Here is a 19,138-nt window from a genome sequence, read left to right on the forward strand (position 1 = left end):
AATAGGAGTATATTGAAACGAGCACTTATTATACTCAAATTCTAATTTATTAAACTTGTTACTCAATCCATAATTTACGATTTGAAAAGAAAAGTGAATAGGAGTATATTGAAACATAGTGCTATATGATAGGAGTAATTTTCTTTTATTACACTGGCACAAGCTATTTAAAGTAGGGACTGAACTTTACCATTATCCCTCCCCCCAAATAAATAAATCCAGTAAAATTATAACTAGTTAACTACATATTCTTGAATGTGAAATTTAAACAGCTTATTTTACACGGTCCTAAGCTCAAAATTAAAATAAAAGCATAAATCAACTATCGTCCTATTTAGACACCTCATTCACTGGGAACTAAGGAAAATAATTAAAAGTGCAATTGAGGATTTTCAAAATTTATGCACGTCACATTATCTTATTTTCAGTACGGACTAACCACTTTTCATGAAGCAATATTCATTTCCTCCAACAAACAAACGTGACAGAATAAATATTTTAAACATAATTCTGACTCCATTGCTCTCCACGAACTACATCAGTCACCACCAACATTTACAAAATCATGATAATTTATTACTGTAATAAATAATAGTAATAATGTAAACCAAAATTAATTGAATAAGTTAATCATTGTAAAGCTGAATCCCGAAACTACCCCTCGGAACTCGAACCCCTGAAATTTCTTCGTCCACGCCTCAAAGTCATGCTTTCTCTCGATCGATTACTGCTACTATTATTATTTACTTTCTAATTTTCACACAAAAACTCACAAAATCTTTAAATTTCTGTCAGTAATCCCCGATTATCGATCGCGCTTCCCCAGTCTAGTCCCATGACTCTCCTAACACCTCCCCAAATCGACGTAAGTAATCTCTCTTCTGTGCTTTTTTCATGTTTGTTAATAGCAGCCCATGGGCGTAGATACCCGTGCGCGTGATTGACTTAGTTAATGGCGTCCACTTTTGTGTTGAATTCAGCAGCTAGATGACCTTTACCTGTTGAGTGCGTAATCTTGGCGGAGTGGAAATGATGAGTTTTGCATTGATTGGGATTGGGGGGGTGAAGATTGTTGTGGCGTATTGTGCTTAGTGGTCAAATTGGTCGAATTTAGGGTTTGGGATGGGGCTAAGTGTACAATAGTAGGTCTATTAGATCCATTTTTTGTGACATGGTTTATTTTTAGCAGGCAGAAGGCGAGCAGATGCTCGTGCCACATGCTGATTTTGCACCAGAAGGCCCTCAACCTATGGAAGGTATTGCAGTCCTACATTAGTTTATTAAAAGTGTCAATCCATTTTAATTTCGACGAGGCACAGGATTAGTTGTTCTAATTCTGTTACCATCATGGAATCCTGATTCTTTGAGTTGGGTTAATCGTTCAGTTTTTTAGCCATATGCATCTATTGTCATGTATTGATTTTTTGTGCTCGAGAGTTTTGGCTTGTTTTTCATTTGTTCTTCTGATTGGGTTGTTATACTCTATCACCCAGTTGCTTCTGCTGAAGCAACAGCAAATGCTGTGGATGCACAAGTGGTAGATGAACCACCGTCTGCACGATTTACTTGGAAAATTGAGAATTTTTCGAAGGTGAACATGAAGAAACAGTATTCTGAAGTTTTTCTTGTTGGAGGATACAAATGGTATTTTATATTTCACATTTCCACATATAATCTGTTGTGGGTTTGATGCCATTATGTTCAAGCTGATGCTATTTCTAATCACTTTTTCGTGGTCAGGCGAATTCTTACATTCCCAAAAGGGAACAATGTTGATAATCTGTCCATGTATCTGGATGTTGCGGACTCTTCTGCTTTACCCTATGGTTGGAGTAGATATGCCCAATTTAGTTTGTCTGTAATTAATCAAATTAACAGCAAATTCACAATAAGAAAAGGTAAGATTTAATTGGCAGTTGCTTTAAGAATATTTATTATGAAAAATATTGTTGAATGTGGAATAATTAGGTAGTGTAGCGAAAGAAATATTCTCTGATTTTATTGGCATTCTTAGTTTTACTTATTCAATACAACTGTCTAATTTTTTGAAAAGGTTTAGTATTGCTTTAGTTGTGGCAATGTTATCAAATAGCGGATAAGGCGGCGCCATGGCGCTATGGCATGACGTTCTGTGGTGGAAATGCCATAGCAACATGGCGCTGCCATAGCACCACCATATCCGCCATTTGACATTGCGTGTGTACTGCATTTAGGAATGGGCATTATGCAAGAAACATGGATGTTAGAGCTGTATTTTATGCTTTATTAATTGTTTTAAGGGTTTTAGATGTTATATTTTTGTTATTTTCCAATTTTTGAATTATGTATAAATAATAAGTATTATTTTATTTATTTAATTATTGACCGCCATATCCGCCATACTAATACGCCATATCCATACTAATACGCCATATCCCTGTGGCGGTTTTTAGACGAACCGCCATAAGTCGCCATACGAGATTGATAACACTGAGTTGTGGGTTTTACCCTTCATTACTATGTTGTACTCTATCTGGAATTCTCTCTGATGCCAAATCTTGCTAGAGAGGTATCTAAAGTGGTTTTCTTAATAATTAATCTTAGATCTTCTGTGCCAATTTGAAAGCATTTATAATCTTGACAATGAGCTCTTTCTCGTTTCGATATTTATATGTTTACAAACTGTAGCACTATCACATCTTTTAACATATCTGCCTCTACTGTAAAAGTATTTTAGTTTAAAGTGAGTAAAAAGTATACATGACACTGCGCTCTTCTGCCACTTTTGCCCTTTCGACCTATGACTTGTTACTAAATGCAGAACAAAAGATATTGTAAAAATTAATAGTACTATAAGATAATTGCAAGCTTTGAGATACATTTTACTGGAGAATGGAACGGTTTAGACACATTAAAGAGTGATTTAATCGAACTTGCTTATCAAAAGTAATGGTGAAGGGGGAATAGTAATGGTATTTTGATGCCATATGCTTCTCTCTAAGATGTGACACATGCTTGTTCGTTCTTAGTTGGAGTGAGAAAATTTGCATCAGACATTTGCTTAGGGTGATTTGTTAGAGAAATTCTAATCCACAAACAATTGTTTGGCCAAGTTTGAAACCAAGCATTTGTTTTTTTGGTTGTTATGTAATGTCCAACAGACAACAGTTAAAAGCATAATTTAACGTGAATTTATATGTTAGTGAAAATATAGATTATATAATAATAATAATAATAATAATAATATTTCTAATAGTTACTCCCTCCGTCCCACAAAGTTTGTCCCAGTTTGACCCGACGCGGGTTTTAAGAAATTGTTTGACTTTGTATTAAATGGAGGTGTGTAGTGAACGAGGGTCCCACATTGAGGAGATTGGGGGTGTATTTAATGTCTATTTTTGGGTAGATTCCAAGTGGGACAAACTTTGTGGGACAGACGAAAATGGTAAATTGGGACAAACTCTTTGGGACGGAGGGAGTATATAGAATAGTTATTGTATTGTGCCTGTGGAAAGTGTGACTGTGTGCGCTCTCTCCTGCAACTCTGCGTGTGATTGCGTTGGTAAGTTTGTGACTTTAGTGTGTGATAGTGAGTTGGGGATGGATATAAATTAACGAGGTTTTAGCATAAATGTTTAACTTAATCTATAATGAATGATCTAAGTTTCAACGATTTAAATGATTTCAAATCCATTGGTCTTTGAGGTTTTTGCTGAATAAGTTGTTTATCTACCTATGGATTTCAATTACTCTTCCCGAGTCTACCTCGAGATCCAGCTGTCCTTACACAACCTTTGGAAAATCGCAAGCATCTTGTCAATATCTGATGCTAATTTTTTTGAAGATTGCTTCCTGTTAATTGATGATTCCCAACTTCCTCTGTTTAGTTTCTATCCCCACTATTCACCTGCAGTGCATGTAGAACAATGCCGAAGTTGTTACACAATTATTTTACCAGCCAGTGGATCTTATAGTTTAAGTTATTGTCAGTTATCGAGTCTCCATCTGTTATTAGTCATGCTGTTCTTACTAGACGCATGCAATTGAATGATGCCTGTTTGATGGCATTGTTTGTTGTGTTTGCTAGAAGGGCATCTTAACTACATTTAGCTGCAATCGCAGTCTACATTCATACTCACTCCGTCCCAAGATAGTTGAGGCATTTCTTTTGGGCACGAGATTTAAGAAATTGATTTGTTAAAGGTTAAAGTGGAAAGAGAAAAGTAAGAGAGGGAATAAAGTAAGAGAGAGTAAAGTAAGAGAGGGAATAAAGTTTTTACCAAAAAAAGAAATGACTCAACTACCTTGGGACAGAGGGAGTATTAATTATTACTGAAGTGGTTAGCTGCCAGATTCATTTTATGTGAGTCGAAGATTCTACTTTTCTCTGGTTCTATCTGGAGGTATCTTTTTGTTAGTCTGGGTTAGAGTTTGATTTCCAGTTCTTGCCTTCATTATAAGTGCTGATGTCATGCCTTGTTTCTTTGGTCATGGGGAATCTTTGCAGTATATCAAACTCAATTATCTTCTTTGTGTATACAAATAGATATACTTGTCTGGGCTCTGATGGTCTATTTGGTTAGAAAGGAATAGGAAGAATTTTGGAATTTTGGAGGAAATCCATCAATGATGTTTGAGAGAGCATTAAATTTAGGGTTGCCTGGTCAGTTTAAAACCACATAGATTTCAAAGCCTTCCTTGTACTTGATACTATAGTCTATCGGACATGTAAACAGTGTCACATAGTTCGCTAACTTTTTATTTATTTATTTGGGATTCTCATGATCTCCTTTGTAATTTTATTTTTCTTAATGACGACAATCCTTGTTTCCCAACAAATTGGATAGATGTGCCTATTCAATGGACGAAGAACATATCTGATAGTATGATACTAGTATGCATGGTTTGTAAATGAGTTTTTTCGGACCTTTTCTTTAATACATGGGATCAATTGATTATAAAGAAGAATGAAACCACATGAGTTCCACGTGTGTGCGTTTGTTTATTGGTAGTGTGGTTAATGGCCGAGGCCAAAGGTTTTTCAGTTACCATTTAAGTGTCATAATCTCGAATAAGTCAAATGAATTATGAGTAGTTAATATTCTCTGTATAGAAAATACAATAGTGAGAATTACTATAATTTATGCCAAGTATCTTTTCTATTGATATTTTATATGCATCAACATTCAACAATAAATGGTTGGTGACATCTTATTTCTTATGTTGCTTTTCGGTTGTTAGTTTAGTCTTGGACATTTAGGCTTTCCTGAACAAGATTAAGGTTACTTGACTAGGCGCTATAAACTTTTCTTTGACAATAGTGCCCAAATGCTCTCTAAACAAAAAATTCACTTGGGTTAATGTATGTCTTACTTTTTTTCTAAAATATAAGTTCTGTGTGCGCGTAGAGGTTAAATTTTCTACATTGATAATATCTTTGTATGGATGGTGAATTGATGATTGTGGGGATCATTTTCGATGCTCAGCAGACAATATGAAGAATTACTGAACTGTGTAAGGGCAATTTATTTGTCTAGTACATTGTAAGTGTTTTAATTAATACTACCTCCGTCCACAATTAATAGACAAAGTTTAAAATGGCACGGGTTTCAATGCGCAATTGGTAAAGTAAGCGAGAGGCCGGGAAAAAGTGGTGGAAGTAGTATTAGTGGATTGTTGGGTCCATATTTAGAATGATTTGTATGGTTAGTATTTGTTTAAAGCTTCCATATTTAGAATTGGTCTAATTTTGATGGTTACCCCAAAATGGTAAAATTAGTATATTTTTTGTGGACGGAGGTATTACTATGTTTTCAGTTGATTACTACGACAGTATGTCACATTATAGTCTTTATTGGAACAATTTGTTTTGTTTTGACATATGCATTAACTAGATATAGCTTTGCAAGTCTCTTGATAATGCAATTAATTAAAAGTAGTCATTTTATCAATTTAATTTGTCTCGAGGCGCATGAATGATTTATATGCTTGGATCTTTTTGCTTCATGCTGGCTTGCTATGTCTTCAGGATTTTAATTAGGTTTTTTATAACCCATGTGCTAGAATTTCTAGCTGGATGATTTCATAAACTAATTTTGCAGATACACAACACCAGTTCAATTCCAGAGAAAGTGATTGGGGATTCACCTCTTTCATGCCACTTAGTGAACTTTATGACCCTGGCCGTGGTTACCTTGTGAATGATACATGCATAATTGAGGCAGATGTTGCTGTTCGTAAAGTTGTTGATTACTGGTCTCATGACTCAAAGAAAGAAACAGGTTATGTAGGGCTGAAGAATCAGGGTGCTACTTGCTATATGAACTCCCTCCTCCAGACACTGTATCATATTCCTTATTTTAGAAAGGTTTGCTCATTAGTTTAACTGTCTTTTTTTAATCTTTATGTAGAAATAAACTTACACGAGATTCTGCTGCAGGCTGTATACCACATGCCAACAACAGAAAATGACAACCCATCTGGAAGTATCCCTTTGGCCCTTCAGAGCTTGTTCTATAAGTTGCAATACAGTGATACCAGTGTTGCAACCAAGGAGTTGACAAAGTCTTTTGGTTGGGATACTTATGATTCTTTTATGCAGCATGATGTTCAAGAACTGAACAGGGTTCTCTGTGAGAAACTTGAAGACAAAATGAAAGTAATATTCCAAGAAACTTAAGATTTTATGATTGCTGAATTAATGAAAGAGAAAGTGAAATGGCTCTCCACAAGTGTGCTGCTAATAAGATGCTTATTTTATAATTGATTTTTATTTCAGGGAACTGTAGTGGAGGGCACAATTCAGCAGTTATTTGAGGGGCACCATATGAATTACATAGAATGTATTAATGTGGAGTACAAATCAACAAGAAAGGAATCTTTCTATGGTATGCCATAGGGTTTGACTAGAGTGACTTGGAGCTGTTATTAATTTCCTAATGTTACTTACACTTGTGGTGCCAGATCTGCAGCTTGATGTTAAAGGTTGCAAAGATATTTATGCTTCTTTTGACAAATATGTGGAAGTAGAACGTCTTGAGGGTGATAACAAGTATCACGCTGAGCAGTATGGACTACAGGTTGGTCTTCTTCCACTTTCGTCATTAGCATTTTATTTAGCAGGATGTTGAGAGAATACTGAGCTGGATGCATATTAAACTTGGCCACTATTATTGGTGAAGGCAAAACAAAGGACAGGAAATGGCGTAGAGAAAATAGAATAGTTGCAACAGCAATAACTGTTAAGAAAATGTCTGATGCTTATGTGTTAATAATAATAATAATAATAATAATAATTATTATTATTATTTTGAGATGTTGCCTTTGATTTCGAAATCTCCCCTGTGAAATAAAAATGATAATATATCGCCTAACAAATTTATGTGTCTTCTTCCCCCCATTGGTTGTCATGTCTAAGCGACTGCTTGCTTTGCAGGATGCTAGGAAAGGTGTCCTTTTCATTGATTTCCCTCCTGTTCTTCAGCTTCAGTTAAAAAGATTTGAATACGACTTTGTTCGTGATACTATGGTCAAGGTAACTTCTTAGATAGTATCCCCTGTTGGGATTTGATTGCTTACTTTGCAGGATGCTAGTGATTCAGATTTTCCTTTCGTTTCCTTTGTTTTAGTCTTGAAGATATATGCTAATGCTTTTCCCCCCCCGGGAAGAGATACGTGATCTGCATTTATTTCCTTATAGCAAAACCACCACAACAAAGTTCTTATCCCACAACATAGAGTCAGCTCTTGGGTCATATTTGCAATCATGTTCGTTATATTTTTTGGCTTTGTTTTGGTTTTCACTTTTAATATCTTTGCCAGAATAGACTTACTAGTTTTAGAATGTGAATGGCTGAATGAATATCTTTCTTTGCTCATACACAATGGACATGACTACTTACATGTTAGGATCAACTGGCAATATCCTTTCTAAAAAATTCAATTAAGTTTGCATATCAAGAACTTAAAATTGCTTCTGGCCTGGACCAGAAATGCAATTTCAAAATCTTTATCTTACAAAACATCCAATGGAAATGCTTGGAATTTTAATCCAGCATAACACTTTCTAAAAACCATCTTATGTTCTTCATCTGGTGGAGATCCCTCATGTCATTATTACTTCATTAGTGCCTCGTGGACTAACAGTATTTGTGTCCCAGTTTGCTGTACCATTTGAATAATGATGCCCCATCTTGAACCAGGGAATTTGAGATCTATCCAGTCTTGAGTTATCACAAGTGTTCTTCTAGATATGGAAACTGACTTTTAATTTTGATCTTAAATGTGAACCTAGGTCCAAGAAGAGTTAAAAGAGTTGTTGTTTCTTGGGACTGGTTTCTAATTTTGTAAACTTCTCATACTAAAACATTACATGATTTGAGTTCTGATATTAGTATTACTAGTTGCTTAGAATTTTAACCTCTTTTTATGTATGACCAAACAGATAAATGATCGTTATGAGTTTCCTTTGCAACTTGACCTTGATAGAGAGAACAGAAAATATTTATCTCCTGACGCAGATAGCAGTGTCCTCAACCTATACACTCTTCACAGGTACTTCTCTCTGTACATGCTTTTTATTCAGATGTTTTATCCAATCATGCTCACGGGTTCGATAGATCAATGATCATATCAATAAACAGCTGTGTTTATGAATTTCTATCACCTGCTTCTCTTCAATGTTTCGAAGTTGGTGAATGTCCTCTTATTGATTTATCTTGAGATGGTTTTCAAGTCTGCTTCGACATCTTCCTCCAACCTATCATGTTTCATTCCTTACTTAGCACCTTCATAACTTCTAGCAGCGATTAAGATCATTGATTCCTAATACTGAATGCTGTTTTTTGTTTGCAGTGTCCTGGTTCACAGTGGTGGAGTGCATGGTGGGCATTATTATGCTTATATACGGCCAACACTTTCTGATCAGTGGTATGCCCATGCATCCTGGATAGTGGATTGTCTTCACTTACTTACCTTCCCTTTCCTCTGTTTTTCTAGATTTAATTTTTGAGATTATTTATTCACAGTATGCTGTTAGAGTGCTTGCTGAAATTCATATATTATCTGTCATATTGTCTTTGTAAGGCTTATTATGCAAGGCTGCTCTGGAAATTTTCTTTCGATCTGCTTCCTTAATAGCAATCTGATCTTGCCTTGATTGCGATATTGCTGCAAATTGTGTTTGGGAGTACCACTCCCATGCCATTATGTAATGTGGATTGTTGGTTTATGTTGCTTAATTTTCTATACTATGTTTTTCTAGGTTCAAATTTGATGATGAGCGTGTGACCAAAGAAGACATGAAGCGTGCCTTAGAAGAGCAATATGGGGGTGAAGAAGAGGTAGATTTTTACTTGCCACTAACTTCTTTTTACTAGTGCATCACTCCAAGTAATTTTTGGTGCCTACCTGTATGCTGGTTACATTTTAGTCAGTTCTCACAAATCTCAATTTTCTCTTCCATGACACAGCTACCGCAGACGAATCCTGGATTCAATAACTCACCATTCAAATTTACCAAATATTCAAATGCATACATGCTTGTTTATATCCGTGAAAGTGACACGGATAAAATAATTTGCAATGTAGATGAGAAAGACATAGCAGAACATCTAAGGGTAAGTCTCATGAATTTTGGCTCTTGATTGTGTTCATTGCTCTGATTTCATTGGATCTATATGCAGATACGATTGAAGAAAGAGCAGGAAGAAAAAGAGCAAAAGAGAAAGGAAAAGGCTGAGGCTCACCTCTACACAATTATTAAGGTCTCTTATTTTTGTAGTTATTCTTTTCTGTTTCCACCTGTTTTACTTGAAAGGTTGTTCTCAACTATATGATATTGCTTTTGTAGGTTGCTCGTGGTGAGGATCTGGTTCATCAGATTGGAAAGGATATATATTTTGATCTTGTGGATCATGACAAAGTTCACCAATTCCGTATTCAGAAACAGCTATCATTTAGTTCTTTTAAGGTATCTTAATCTTTACATATTCTTGCATTGTTAGACAACATTTTTTTCGTAAGCCTGTGGTAATACTGAAAAGGGATCTTCTTAATGTTGCATCATATTTGATTTAGCGTTAATGTATTTTGATATTGTTGCCTATTCAAACCAAGACTCAAATATGTTTGTTATATTTAAATTCATGCAAATGATTATTTTGGAACTGATGCTTATGTCACAAAACTGGAAAATCATAAAATGTTTGTGAGAGTGATGGAAGTCCTATCTTCTATGTATTGTGTACATGTGCGATTCTTGACACACACAGAATGTAGAAAGAGTCGCACAACTTGCCTGCTATCTTATATTGGAGTTTTGAGATATTGCTGTTGGAATAGTCACTATTGCTGTTGGAATAGTCACTTCACAACCACATTTTTAACGTCATGGATGTGACTGATTGGTTCCATCTCCATCTGGTAACATTGTCAACCTAGCACCAATGGTTGGTGGTTGACCTTTTGATGTCCAATTTCCCAACTCAATTGATCTGGTGTATGCTAGAGGGCTTGGTGCATGTAACTATTGTACATTGACATGGCATGGCTCTTAAAATTGGGGATTACATTTATTATCAAAACACAAGTTGAAGATTAGGTTTCTCCCAACTTGAGCATTGTCAGGACTCAGTAGCAGAGTTTAGAACGATTAATTTTGTGAACTTGATTTGTAGCTTTACCCCTATAAGCTGTGCTTCGTATTTCCTAGGTGGGGGATTTGATGGGTATTAAGATACTGAACTGCAATGTGGTACCTTATCTTGTTATCATGTCAATTCAGGAAGAAGTTGCTAAGGAATTTGGGATACCAGTGCAATTTCTACGATTCTGGTTATGGGCCAAGCGCCAAAATCATACATACCGCCCAAACCGCCCGCTCACACTTCAGGAGGAAACTCAATCTGTAAGTACTTTTCATTTGTTTATGTTTTTCCATGTCCTCTTGGTATATGTATTTTGAGGCTCACGAACCAAGTTAACACCATTTCTCTGTAAATGCTTGACCCCAGTATCTTATGTTCTTGTTAGACATTGATGGTTGCTAAATTTCCAATTGGAAAAAGTCACACCCAAACTTCAATTGTTTACATGTTTATAATGGCTTATAAAATGTAATATGGTTTTATCTATCAAGGAATGATACCATAAGATATTGGGCATGTCCAATAGATGCATCATGCATCCTTGGTTTTAAAAGAGTTCGATGGCCATTGTGGAATTTCTTGTGGAGCTTAATTAATTTATATCAGAGTACTGCTACTGAGATTTTAAGCACTTCCCTTACTTCCCATCATACAAAATTCATTAAGGTTTCTAAGCAATTGTCACTAGATATGATGGATGCCTATCTGTAGATGGCAGTGGCAAGCCGGATATATTGGAACGACTTAATGCTAGGTCTGGTGTTGAATAGGATTGTCTCTCATGATGATTAATCAACTCGGTTTTATGGTGCTAGAGATTGGGGCTTGGTTTTATAGAGACGAAGCTAATTCAAAGCTATTTAATTAAAGGACAGATAACTTGAAGCTAAGTAGACCAAACAACTGACACATCCAATAAGAAAAAGCACTCTAGTCTATAGTATAGTTAAGTAAAATAAATCTGCCAGGAAAGCGATGCTGGTTAGTAGTTGCATGTTGTTTCTGATAGGATCCTTAATTAATATGGCAATCATTAATTCCAGCTTTTATTGCTTAAACTGGGATGATCCTTCCTTCTACAATTGGTGGTTGAGAGTAAGGACCATATGGCTTTTGTTGTATGAAACTGTCAGTCCAAATGACATTCACAAGCTCAAGTTTTTATGATCATAATTTTCAGTTTTTCTGCATTGTGTATTAGGACACCTTTTTACTTGCATTTTTACCATTCTGCTTACCGTTATCTTCAGGTAGGCCAGTTAAGAGAAGTATCCAACAAGGCAAACAATGCCGAGCTAAAATTATTTCTGGAAGTAGCAATTGGCTTGGTAACTAAGTAACTAACCATTTGCTTTCTTATTTTTGCTAATTCTAAATGATTATTTATGCTACTGACTTTTATGCCTAAATTTTTGTGCCCATTACCACTGATACAGGAGATGCAACCTCTTCCTCCACCTGAGAAGACTAAGGAGGATATTCTTTTGTTTTTCAAACTTTATGATCCAATCAAAGAGGAGCTCAGGTATGATTCATCTTGTGCCAATTGTGCATTCAATACATTGACATCTCATAGTATGACATGACATGTCATGTCATGCTGTCCATTGCCTTCCCATTATAGCTAAATTGCACCTTTAGTGCACTAAACAGATTGATCTCTTGCCAATTTCTTGGAACTAGGATCAGGGATCTAGATAGGTAATTATGGTTTGTGGCTAAACTTTATATTTTTTTGTGATTAGATATGTTGGAAGGCTGTTTGTGAAAGGTAATGGCAAGCCAACGGATATATTGAAAAAGCTTAATGAAATGGCTGGCTTTGCCCCTGATGAAGAAATTGAACTCTTTGAGGTCAAACCTTCTCATCTATGTTTTCTTTCAGAGTTTACTTCGTTTCAAATCTTTAAGCTTTTAGGGTTTCTTATTTACCTTACATTGAATTTATGTAGGAAATCAAGTATGAACCTACTGTCATGTGTGAGCGAATTGATAAGAAGCTCAGTTTTCGTAGCAGTCAGGTTTATTAATTTTAAACCCATTGAATTTGGCTAACAAACTTTATATATATCAATCCATGCGTGACAGAGTGTCCCTTTTTCTCCTGGCTACTACCATATACTCAGCTAGAAGATGGTGACATAATCTGCTTCCAAAAGTCTCCTCAAGGTCTAAGCAGTGAAGAGTGCAAGTATCCTACTGTCTCCACTTTTCTGATTTATGTCCACAATCGCCAGGTACCACTCTGATGTGATTTTGGTACACTTAATTCTAGTTGTTCTTTTATGTCAACCAGCTGTGATTAAAAAACAGATTATTTTAAGCATGGTCATATTATCATCTAGAAACATCATTATTGGTGGTTGCATGTTTAGAAATATGTTTATCAGATGAAATGACACAGGTAATGTGTTATAACAATAGTAATGCTATGATTTCTATTTGTGGCAACGCTACAAAGTAATTGTCTCTTCTGAAAGTACTGGTAGTTCAGCCTTCTTCAATTTCTATAATTTTCTAATGCATGTGTACTTGGACACTATGTCTTTCTTCCATTTATTTGACTTTGTCTCTTGTCTCAAGTCAGAAAAGCCGTTGGTTGATTACTTGATTCAAATGACCAGAATAGTAGGGCTAGAATACAAGTCTGTGATAAAGATTAAATATGTGTAGTCAGAGGGATGTGTATGACTCACTCAGTTATTTTCTTGCTTATTTGTCAAGATAAAGTTGACTATGTATTTTCAAGCACTTAATGCATTGAACTATGTACTAAATCCCTGTGATTCAACTTTAAAATGTTATAGTTTAACCTTAGGTGCAAAAACTGGTGGGTGATATTGTCATATCTAATCTGTCTACTTAGGGAAATGAATCACATAAGTTTCTTCTCTTTTTGTTGATGTTCATGTTTTACTTTTGAAATCTCTTCCCATTCAGTTATTTTCGGGACAAATTTTTATGTAGCTTGTTTGATGGTTGATAGGTTGTTCGCTTTCGTTCATTGGAGAAGCCAAAGGAAGATGAATTTTGTCTGGAATTGTGAGAATCTTGGTTTATAAATCTTTGAACTCTTTGATTTTATTCTTGTAGTTGAACTGTTCCATTTACCTGTTTACAAGGGATTATCTTCTTGATAAAATTTCCAGGTCAAAGCAAAACAATTATGATGAAGTTGTTGCATATGTGGCCCGGCATCTTGGCTTGAATGATCCATCTAAAATTAGGCTTACATCCCATAACTGTTATTCACAGCAACCAAAGCCACAACCTATCAAGTATCAAGGTGCTGAACGTCTTACGGAGATGCTTATTCATTATAATCAGGTGGAATGATTTTGATATAAGACTTGGAGCTTTCTCAGTTGATTTTTGTTTGGTCCGAGTTTGTCTGCTGACCACAACTTTCCCTTGTTTGTTATAGATTTCAGATATATTATACTATGAAGTGCTGGATATCCCTTTGCCTGAACTGCAAGGCCTTAAAACTTTAAAAGTTGCTTTCCATCATGCCACTAAGGATGAAGTGAGTGCTTCAAGGACCAGTCCTCTGATTATTTATTTTTTCAATCTTTTTTTTGTGGGTGTACAATGTATCCCTGGGTCATTCAATGCCATTTCAAAAATGCAGGTTGTTATTCACACTATCAGACTACCAAAACAGAGCACTGTGGGAGACGTCATTAATGATCTCAAGAGTAAGGTAAGCCCTAGAAATGATCCCACTACTGAATGTGGTCAAAGTGTTTTTTTTTAATAAATATTAAGCTCCTAAGTATGTTCAGATTTATTTTAAAGATTATTTAATAACATGAATCCCACACTTCCAATCCTATTTCAGGTTGAGCTGTCTCATCCAGATGCAGAACTGAGATTGCTGGAGGTTTTCTATCATAAGATCTATAAGGTACATAATTCTTCCTAATGCTTAATTGCTTATTATATTAATTACTCTCATGGTATAGCAGTTAGCAGCAAGACTTGAGGCATTTGTGTCAGACAATCTCTTGGCCATGCAATTGCATATTTATTCTATTTTATTGATGTATGAGTGAGCCTATTCTATCATTATATAGTCATATTATCCGACTTTATCGAGATTAGTTTTCCATTCTAAATCTATAAATGATTGTCCGTAGCGTTGCATAGCTTCTGTTAATACCTGCATCAGTTCCATCTTTGTTTCATGTAAGCACATTTTTTCCTGTATTTGCAAGCTCTCGTAGTTTCATGTTACATTTAATTTTTAAAGTCCAAACCTGTTGGAGGTGCTAATAAATGTAAACACAGTCATATAATTGCTCTTGTTAACCGTATGTTTGCAGAGATGCTGCTAAAGCACTTAGTCACAAAAAATTCTTAGCTATAGTTTAGCACATAGTGGCATTCTAGTTAGGTGCTTTAATCAACTTTGCATGTCAGTAACAAATCATTTTCTGCACTCAAATTTATGATGTTTAAAGGTCCTAATGCAATTCGATTACGAAAACACAATTTCTGCTATGTCTTCAGATATTCCCACTCCAAGAAAAGATTGAAAATATAAATGATCAATACTGGACGTTGCGTGCAGAGGAGGTACTCTCTCTCTCTCCCTGCCCCTTGTTTCTTTCTGTCTTTTACCCTCTTCTCTGACCTTTCTCTTTTCTATTCCTAGTATGTTTTCTACTCCCTCCGTCCCCCATTAATTGTATACTTTTGTCATTTTCGTCCGCCCCCCATTAATTGTCCACTTTCACTTTTTACATAAATGGTAAGTAAGCCCCACATTCCACTAACTCATTCTACTCTCATTTTATTATAAAACTAATATATAAAAGTGGGACCCATATTCCACTAACATTTCAACCACTTTCCTTTACATTTCTTAAAACCCGCGCCGGAATCAAAGTGGACAATTATTGGGGACAGAGGGAGAAACGTAGGGGGTGTATTTTCTTAAACATGTACACACCTATGTTTACTCCTTGGATAGTAGTAGTGCATATTTGAACCTAGAAGAAACATAGGGTGTGTATTTGCTTAAACATGAGCTTGCAAATTTTTATATTTGTTTTTGTGCTGCAGATACCCGAGGAGGAGAAAAACCTTGGTCCTAATGATCGCTTGATTCATGTATACCATTTTATGAAAGATACCGCTCAAAATCAGGTTGTAATCTCATGTGAAACCTGAAAATGTGCAGTCTTACATGCACATTTGTATTCCTGCGTAGTAAAATGTTACTACGTCAAATTGACATTTAAGTTACTTGCTGTTATCTCCTTACAGCAGGTCCACAATTTTGGAGATCCTTTTTTCTTGGCCATTAATGATAATGAGACTTTGGGTGACATTAAAATGCGCTTACAAAAAAAATTGCATGTTCCAGATGAGGAGTTCTCCAAGGTATGTTCATTTCTTTTTTGAGATATCCCAACACAAAAATTCTGTAAAATGGAGATTGTTTGTTTTTTCTTTTTTTTAGGATAGTATTATACTATTATTTTCTAGCTGACAATTTTAGAACATCCCAACTTTTTCTAGTGGAAGTTTGCGTTTATAACTTTGGGCCGGCCTGAATATCTTCAAGATTCAGACATCGTGTCCATTCGTTTTCAGGTGATAATTTTTCTCTCGCTTCAAGATTCATTCCTTATATATGTGTGTTTCTCTCACCTTGATTTTACTTTTTGTGTTCCAGAGAAGAGATGTTTATGGTGCTTGGGAACAATACATAGGACTAGAGCACTCTGACAACACTCCAAAGCGGTCATATGCAGCCAACCAGGTTAGTACTTATTTGAAGCTGTTATGCCGAGAACATTGATTGTAAAGCATGGGCTTTCTTGGCTACTAAAGTTCTTTCCCTGCATTGGTACTTTCATGTGTTGAAATTTCCGTTACTTCTAGATTAATTGTGTTTTACTTAATGAAGCAATCATTTTAAAATGATATACAACTCATATCCATTTGTCACCGCCTTTTAGATTCCCTTTATATGGAAAGTCAGCACGGTGAAAGATGATTTGAGAATGAAAAGGAAAGAATAAATTGTTTATCACTCTATGGACTTTGTGAACTACTATAGACAAAATTTACCTTTCAAAACATGGATCAAACGCAAGGCATTATGTTTGTTTTAATATACCAGTGGTATCTCAACATCTTTTCTAGCTTCTGATGCAAGTGGAAGTGGGAGAAGTGTTAGAATCTGACGAGCAACTAGTTGCTTTAATTGAGGAATTTATGGTGTTGAACTAAGCAAAATTCAACCGGCAATGTTCTTTTACTCCATGCTTGGTGATGTATGTATATTCTGGTCCTAATCTGTTTGACTTTGACTTTGCAGAATCGGCACACGTTTGAGAAACCAGTCAGAATCTACAATTAGTACATACCCAAGAACTGTGCATTGGATGTGTAAAGATCCACAGGAGTAGTCTGTGAAAAGAATAGGAGTAAAATTGGAGAGAATAGAATTAAAGCTGATCAAAGGCATATGATATGATGTCTATATGCGCGTCACAAGTACAAGCAGTGGTGGAAAATTGTGGTTTTATGGAAACATGGCATGAAAAGCTGTTAAAAACCGAACCTGATGTAGCCTCCTTATTTATCAAGGTTCTTCCTCCACACCTATACATAGTTTGACAGAGTTACCTTGGTATATTTCCATCTTAAGATTTTATTGTAATTAGAAATGAAAAGGATTTTTGGTGGGGATATATAGAGGGAATTTATACTTTTCCATTCCATTTTTGACCTTGTCATTCCTGTTTGTTATATAAGCATTTGAGGAAGACCCTAGGTGAAACCAAGTGTTTATTAGAGCTATTATGTAGTACTCCATGATTTTACATAGAAACTGATAATTGTTGAAGTCTACAATCCTTAGTTGTCTTGTAAGGAGATTCAACATTCAATTAACTTCTGAGCTACAAAGCTTCTTTCGCAGGTTCATATCTTTAAATTCGGTTTCCTTTTTGTATTTTCTTGATCTACATTGGACCAAGAATTGATTTTGTTGCCAGGAAATTTAGCTATTAGTATGATTCTTAACTCTATCCTCCCCTGCCCACCAACACAATGAATTCCCCCCCTCTCCCCTTTGGTGTAGTTTTGCTCACTAGTAAAGATCAATCTAGAGGTTGTTACCTTGTCAATCTTTCTTGAATTTCTTAATTACCTGCGGTAAATTATTTATCCTAGAGAACATGTAAAAAATATTTGTATTCCATCCTTTTCCATCATAATAGGAGACACCCTAACGTAAAAAAAGGACGGAAGCATGAATTATATTGTTGACAGATGTAAAATTGTACAATTACAAATTCAAAAATATACTCCACAATAACGAAGTCATCATAACAGTATAACTGTATTGACCCCACAATAATTGAGGCTTGTTGACAATTGCTATTGTACTAAATTTACACTTCATTATAAAACTACATTATATATATTTTTTAATTACCAAGGGACATCCATCCAGTAGCGGGCTCAGTGACTATTCCTCGAGCTGATTTCCAGGCATCTAAATGGGTGAGATAGCCGACCCAAGAATTTAAGGCTGCTTCATACCCAAAGACAAGACAGAGATATCTATCCCCTGACCATTTGATTAAGATTGGACGAGTCTCATGTCACTCGACCACATCCCTGCGTTAATTACATTATTATATTTACTTCACCATAACATTAGATTACAAATTATTACGCTTTATTATATTGAATTCACTTCACCATAACATTAGATTTATGTCATCAATACTGAATTTACTTTATTATAATAACAATGATAGAGATACTTATACATTACATTTTTCATTGAACATATACAATTAGGATGACAACGAGAGACCTACATGAAATTTAAAGTTTTGGAAATATTTTAGTAGTGTCAACTGGCACTGAAAACGATAGATGTCAGTACGTAAATTTGGTCAAAACTAGCGAACCAAGATAATATCGTAGCTGATTGTTGCATTAATTGACCATATTCTTATAAATTAATCGATATACTACTCGTTTGTCTTTTTGAGTAATAAGGGAAATGTTTTTTAGTTTAAAAAAAATGTTTTCAATCTTTTTTTCCAACAAATCTACCTAAAATTATAAAGAAAAAAACCAATATCTCACAGAAAAATTACAAAGATTTCCATATCTTTAAACCTTCTCTACCAACTTTCATCAATACTTATACACATAAGGGCATAAATAACGCTGTGGGCCGGACCGCACTTGGTTCCCGGCCCGCGTCACAACGCGTTGGAGGTGAGCATTTCGTGGCCTGGGCCACGCCCGGAGACGCAGTAGCGTCCCGGGGCCGCGCCCAGGGTCCGTCCCGTCTCGGCGTTAGGCGTGCCCGGGCTGGAGTTGGCGAGTCCCAGCCCGGCGTTGGAGGTGAAGCGGGCCGGTCCCGGGCCTTAATTTCCTATTTTTTTGCAGTTGGAAATCCTTGAAGAAATGGAGGACAAGATGGAGAGGAAGAAGAGGGAGACGGAGGGGAGAGGGAGAGGGTTAGAGCATCC

General features: G+C 35.7%; 1 protein-coding gene across 2 annotated transcripts; it reads left to right on the plus strand.

The window, feature by feature from the left end:
- The first annotated feature begins 710 nt into the window (after positions 1–710).
- Positions 711–17,577, plus strand: LOC121749484 (ubiquitin C-terminal hydrolase 12-like). 2 transcript variants are annotated; one of them, XM_042144054.1, is made up of 32 exons: positions 711–865; positions 1,187–1,256; positions 1,494–1,644; positions 1,741–1,898; positions 6,081–6,346; positions 6,419–6,637; positions 6,758–6,866; positions 6,943–7,058; positions 7,415–7,513; positions 8,423–8,532; positions 8,833–8,907; positions 9,242–9,320; positions 9,450–9,596; positions 9,663–9,743; positions 9,830–9,949; positions 10,763–10,885; positions 11,876–11,953; positions 12,062–12,150; positions 12,371–12,479; positions 12,578–12,646; positions 12,752–12,862; positions 13,612–13,667; positions 13,775–13,952; positions 14,050–14,151; positions 14,257–14,328; positions 14,467–14,532; positions 15,138–15,203; positions 15,693–15,776; positions 15,897–16,013; positions 16,152–16,226; positions 16,309–16,395; positions 16,957–17,577. In XM_042144054.1, the coding sequence occupies exons 1-32, from the start codon at positions 836–838 to the stop codon at positions 16,996–16,998; spliced, it is 3,354 nt and encodes a 1,117-aa protein (XP_041999988.1). In that variant the 5' UTR covers positions 711–835; the 3' UTR covers positions 16,999–17,577. The 2 variants fall into 2 exon arrangements, with proteins under 2 accessions (XP_041999988.1, XP_041999989.1); XM_042144055.1 differs by having other exon boundaries at positions 714–865; positions 1,190–1,256.
- The last annotated feature ends 1,561 nt before the right edge of the window (positions 17,578–19,138 follow it).

The sequence above is a fragment of the Salvia splendens genome, chromosome 1 (genome assembly GCF_004379255.2).
Source record: "Salvia splendens isolate huo1 chromosome 1, SspV2, whole genome shotgun sequence".
Lineage (NCBI taxonomy): Eukaryota > Viridiplantae > Streptophyta > Magnoliopsida > Lamiales > Lamiaceae > Salvia > Salvia splendens.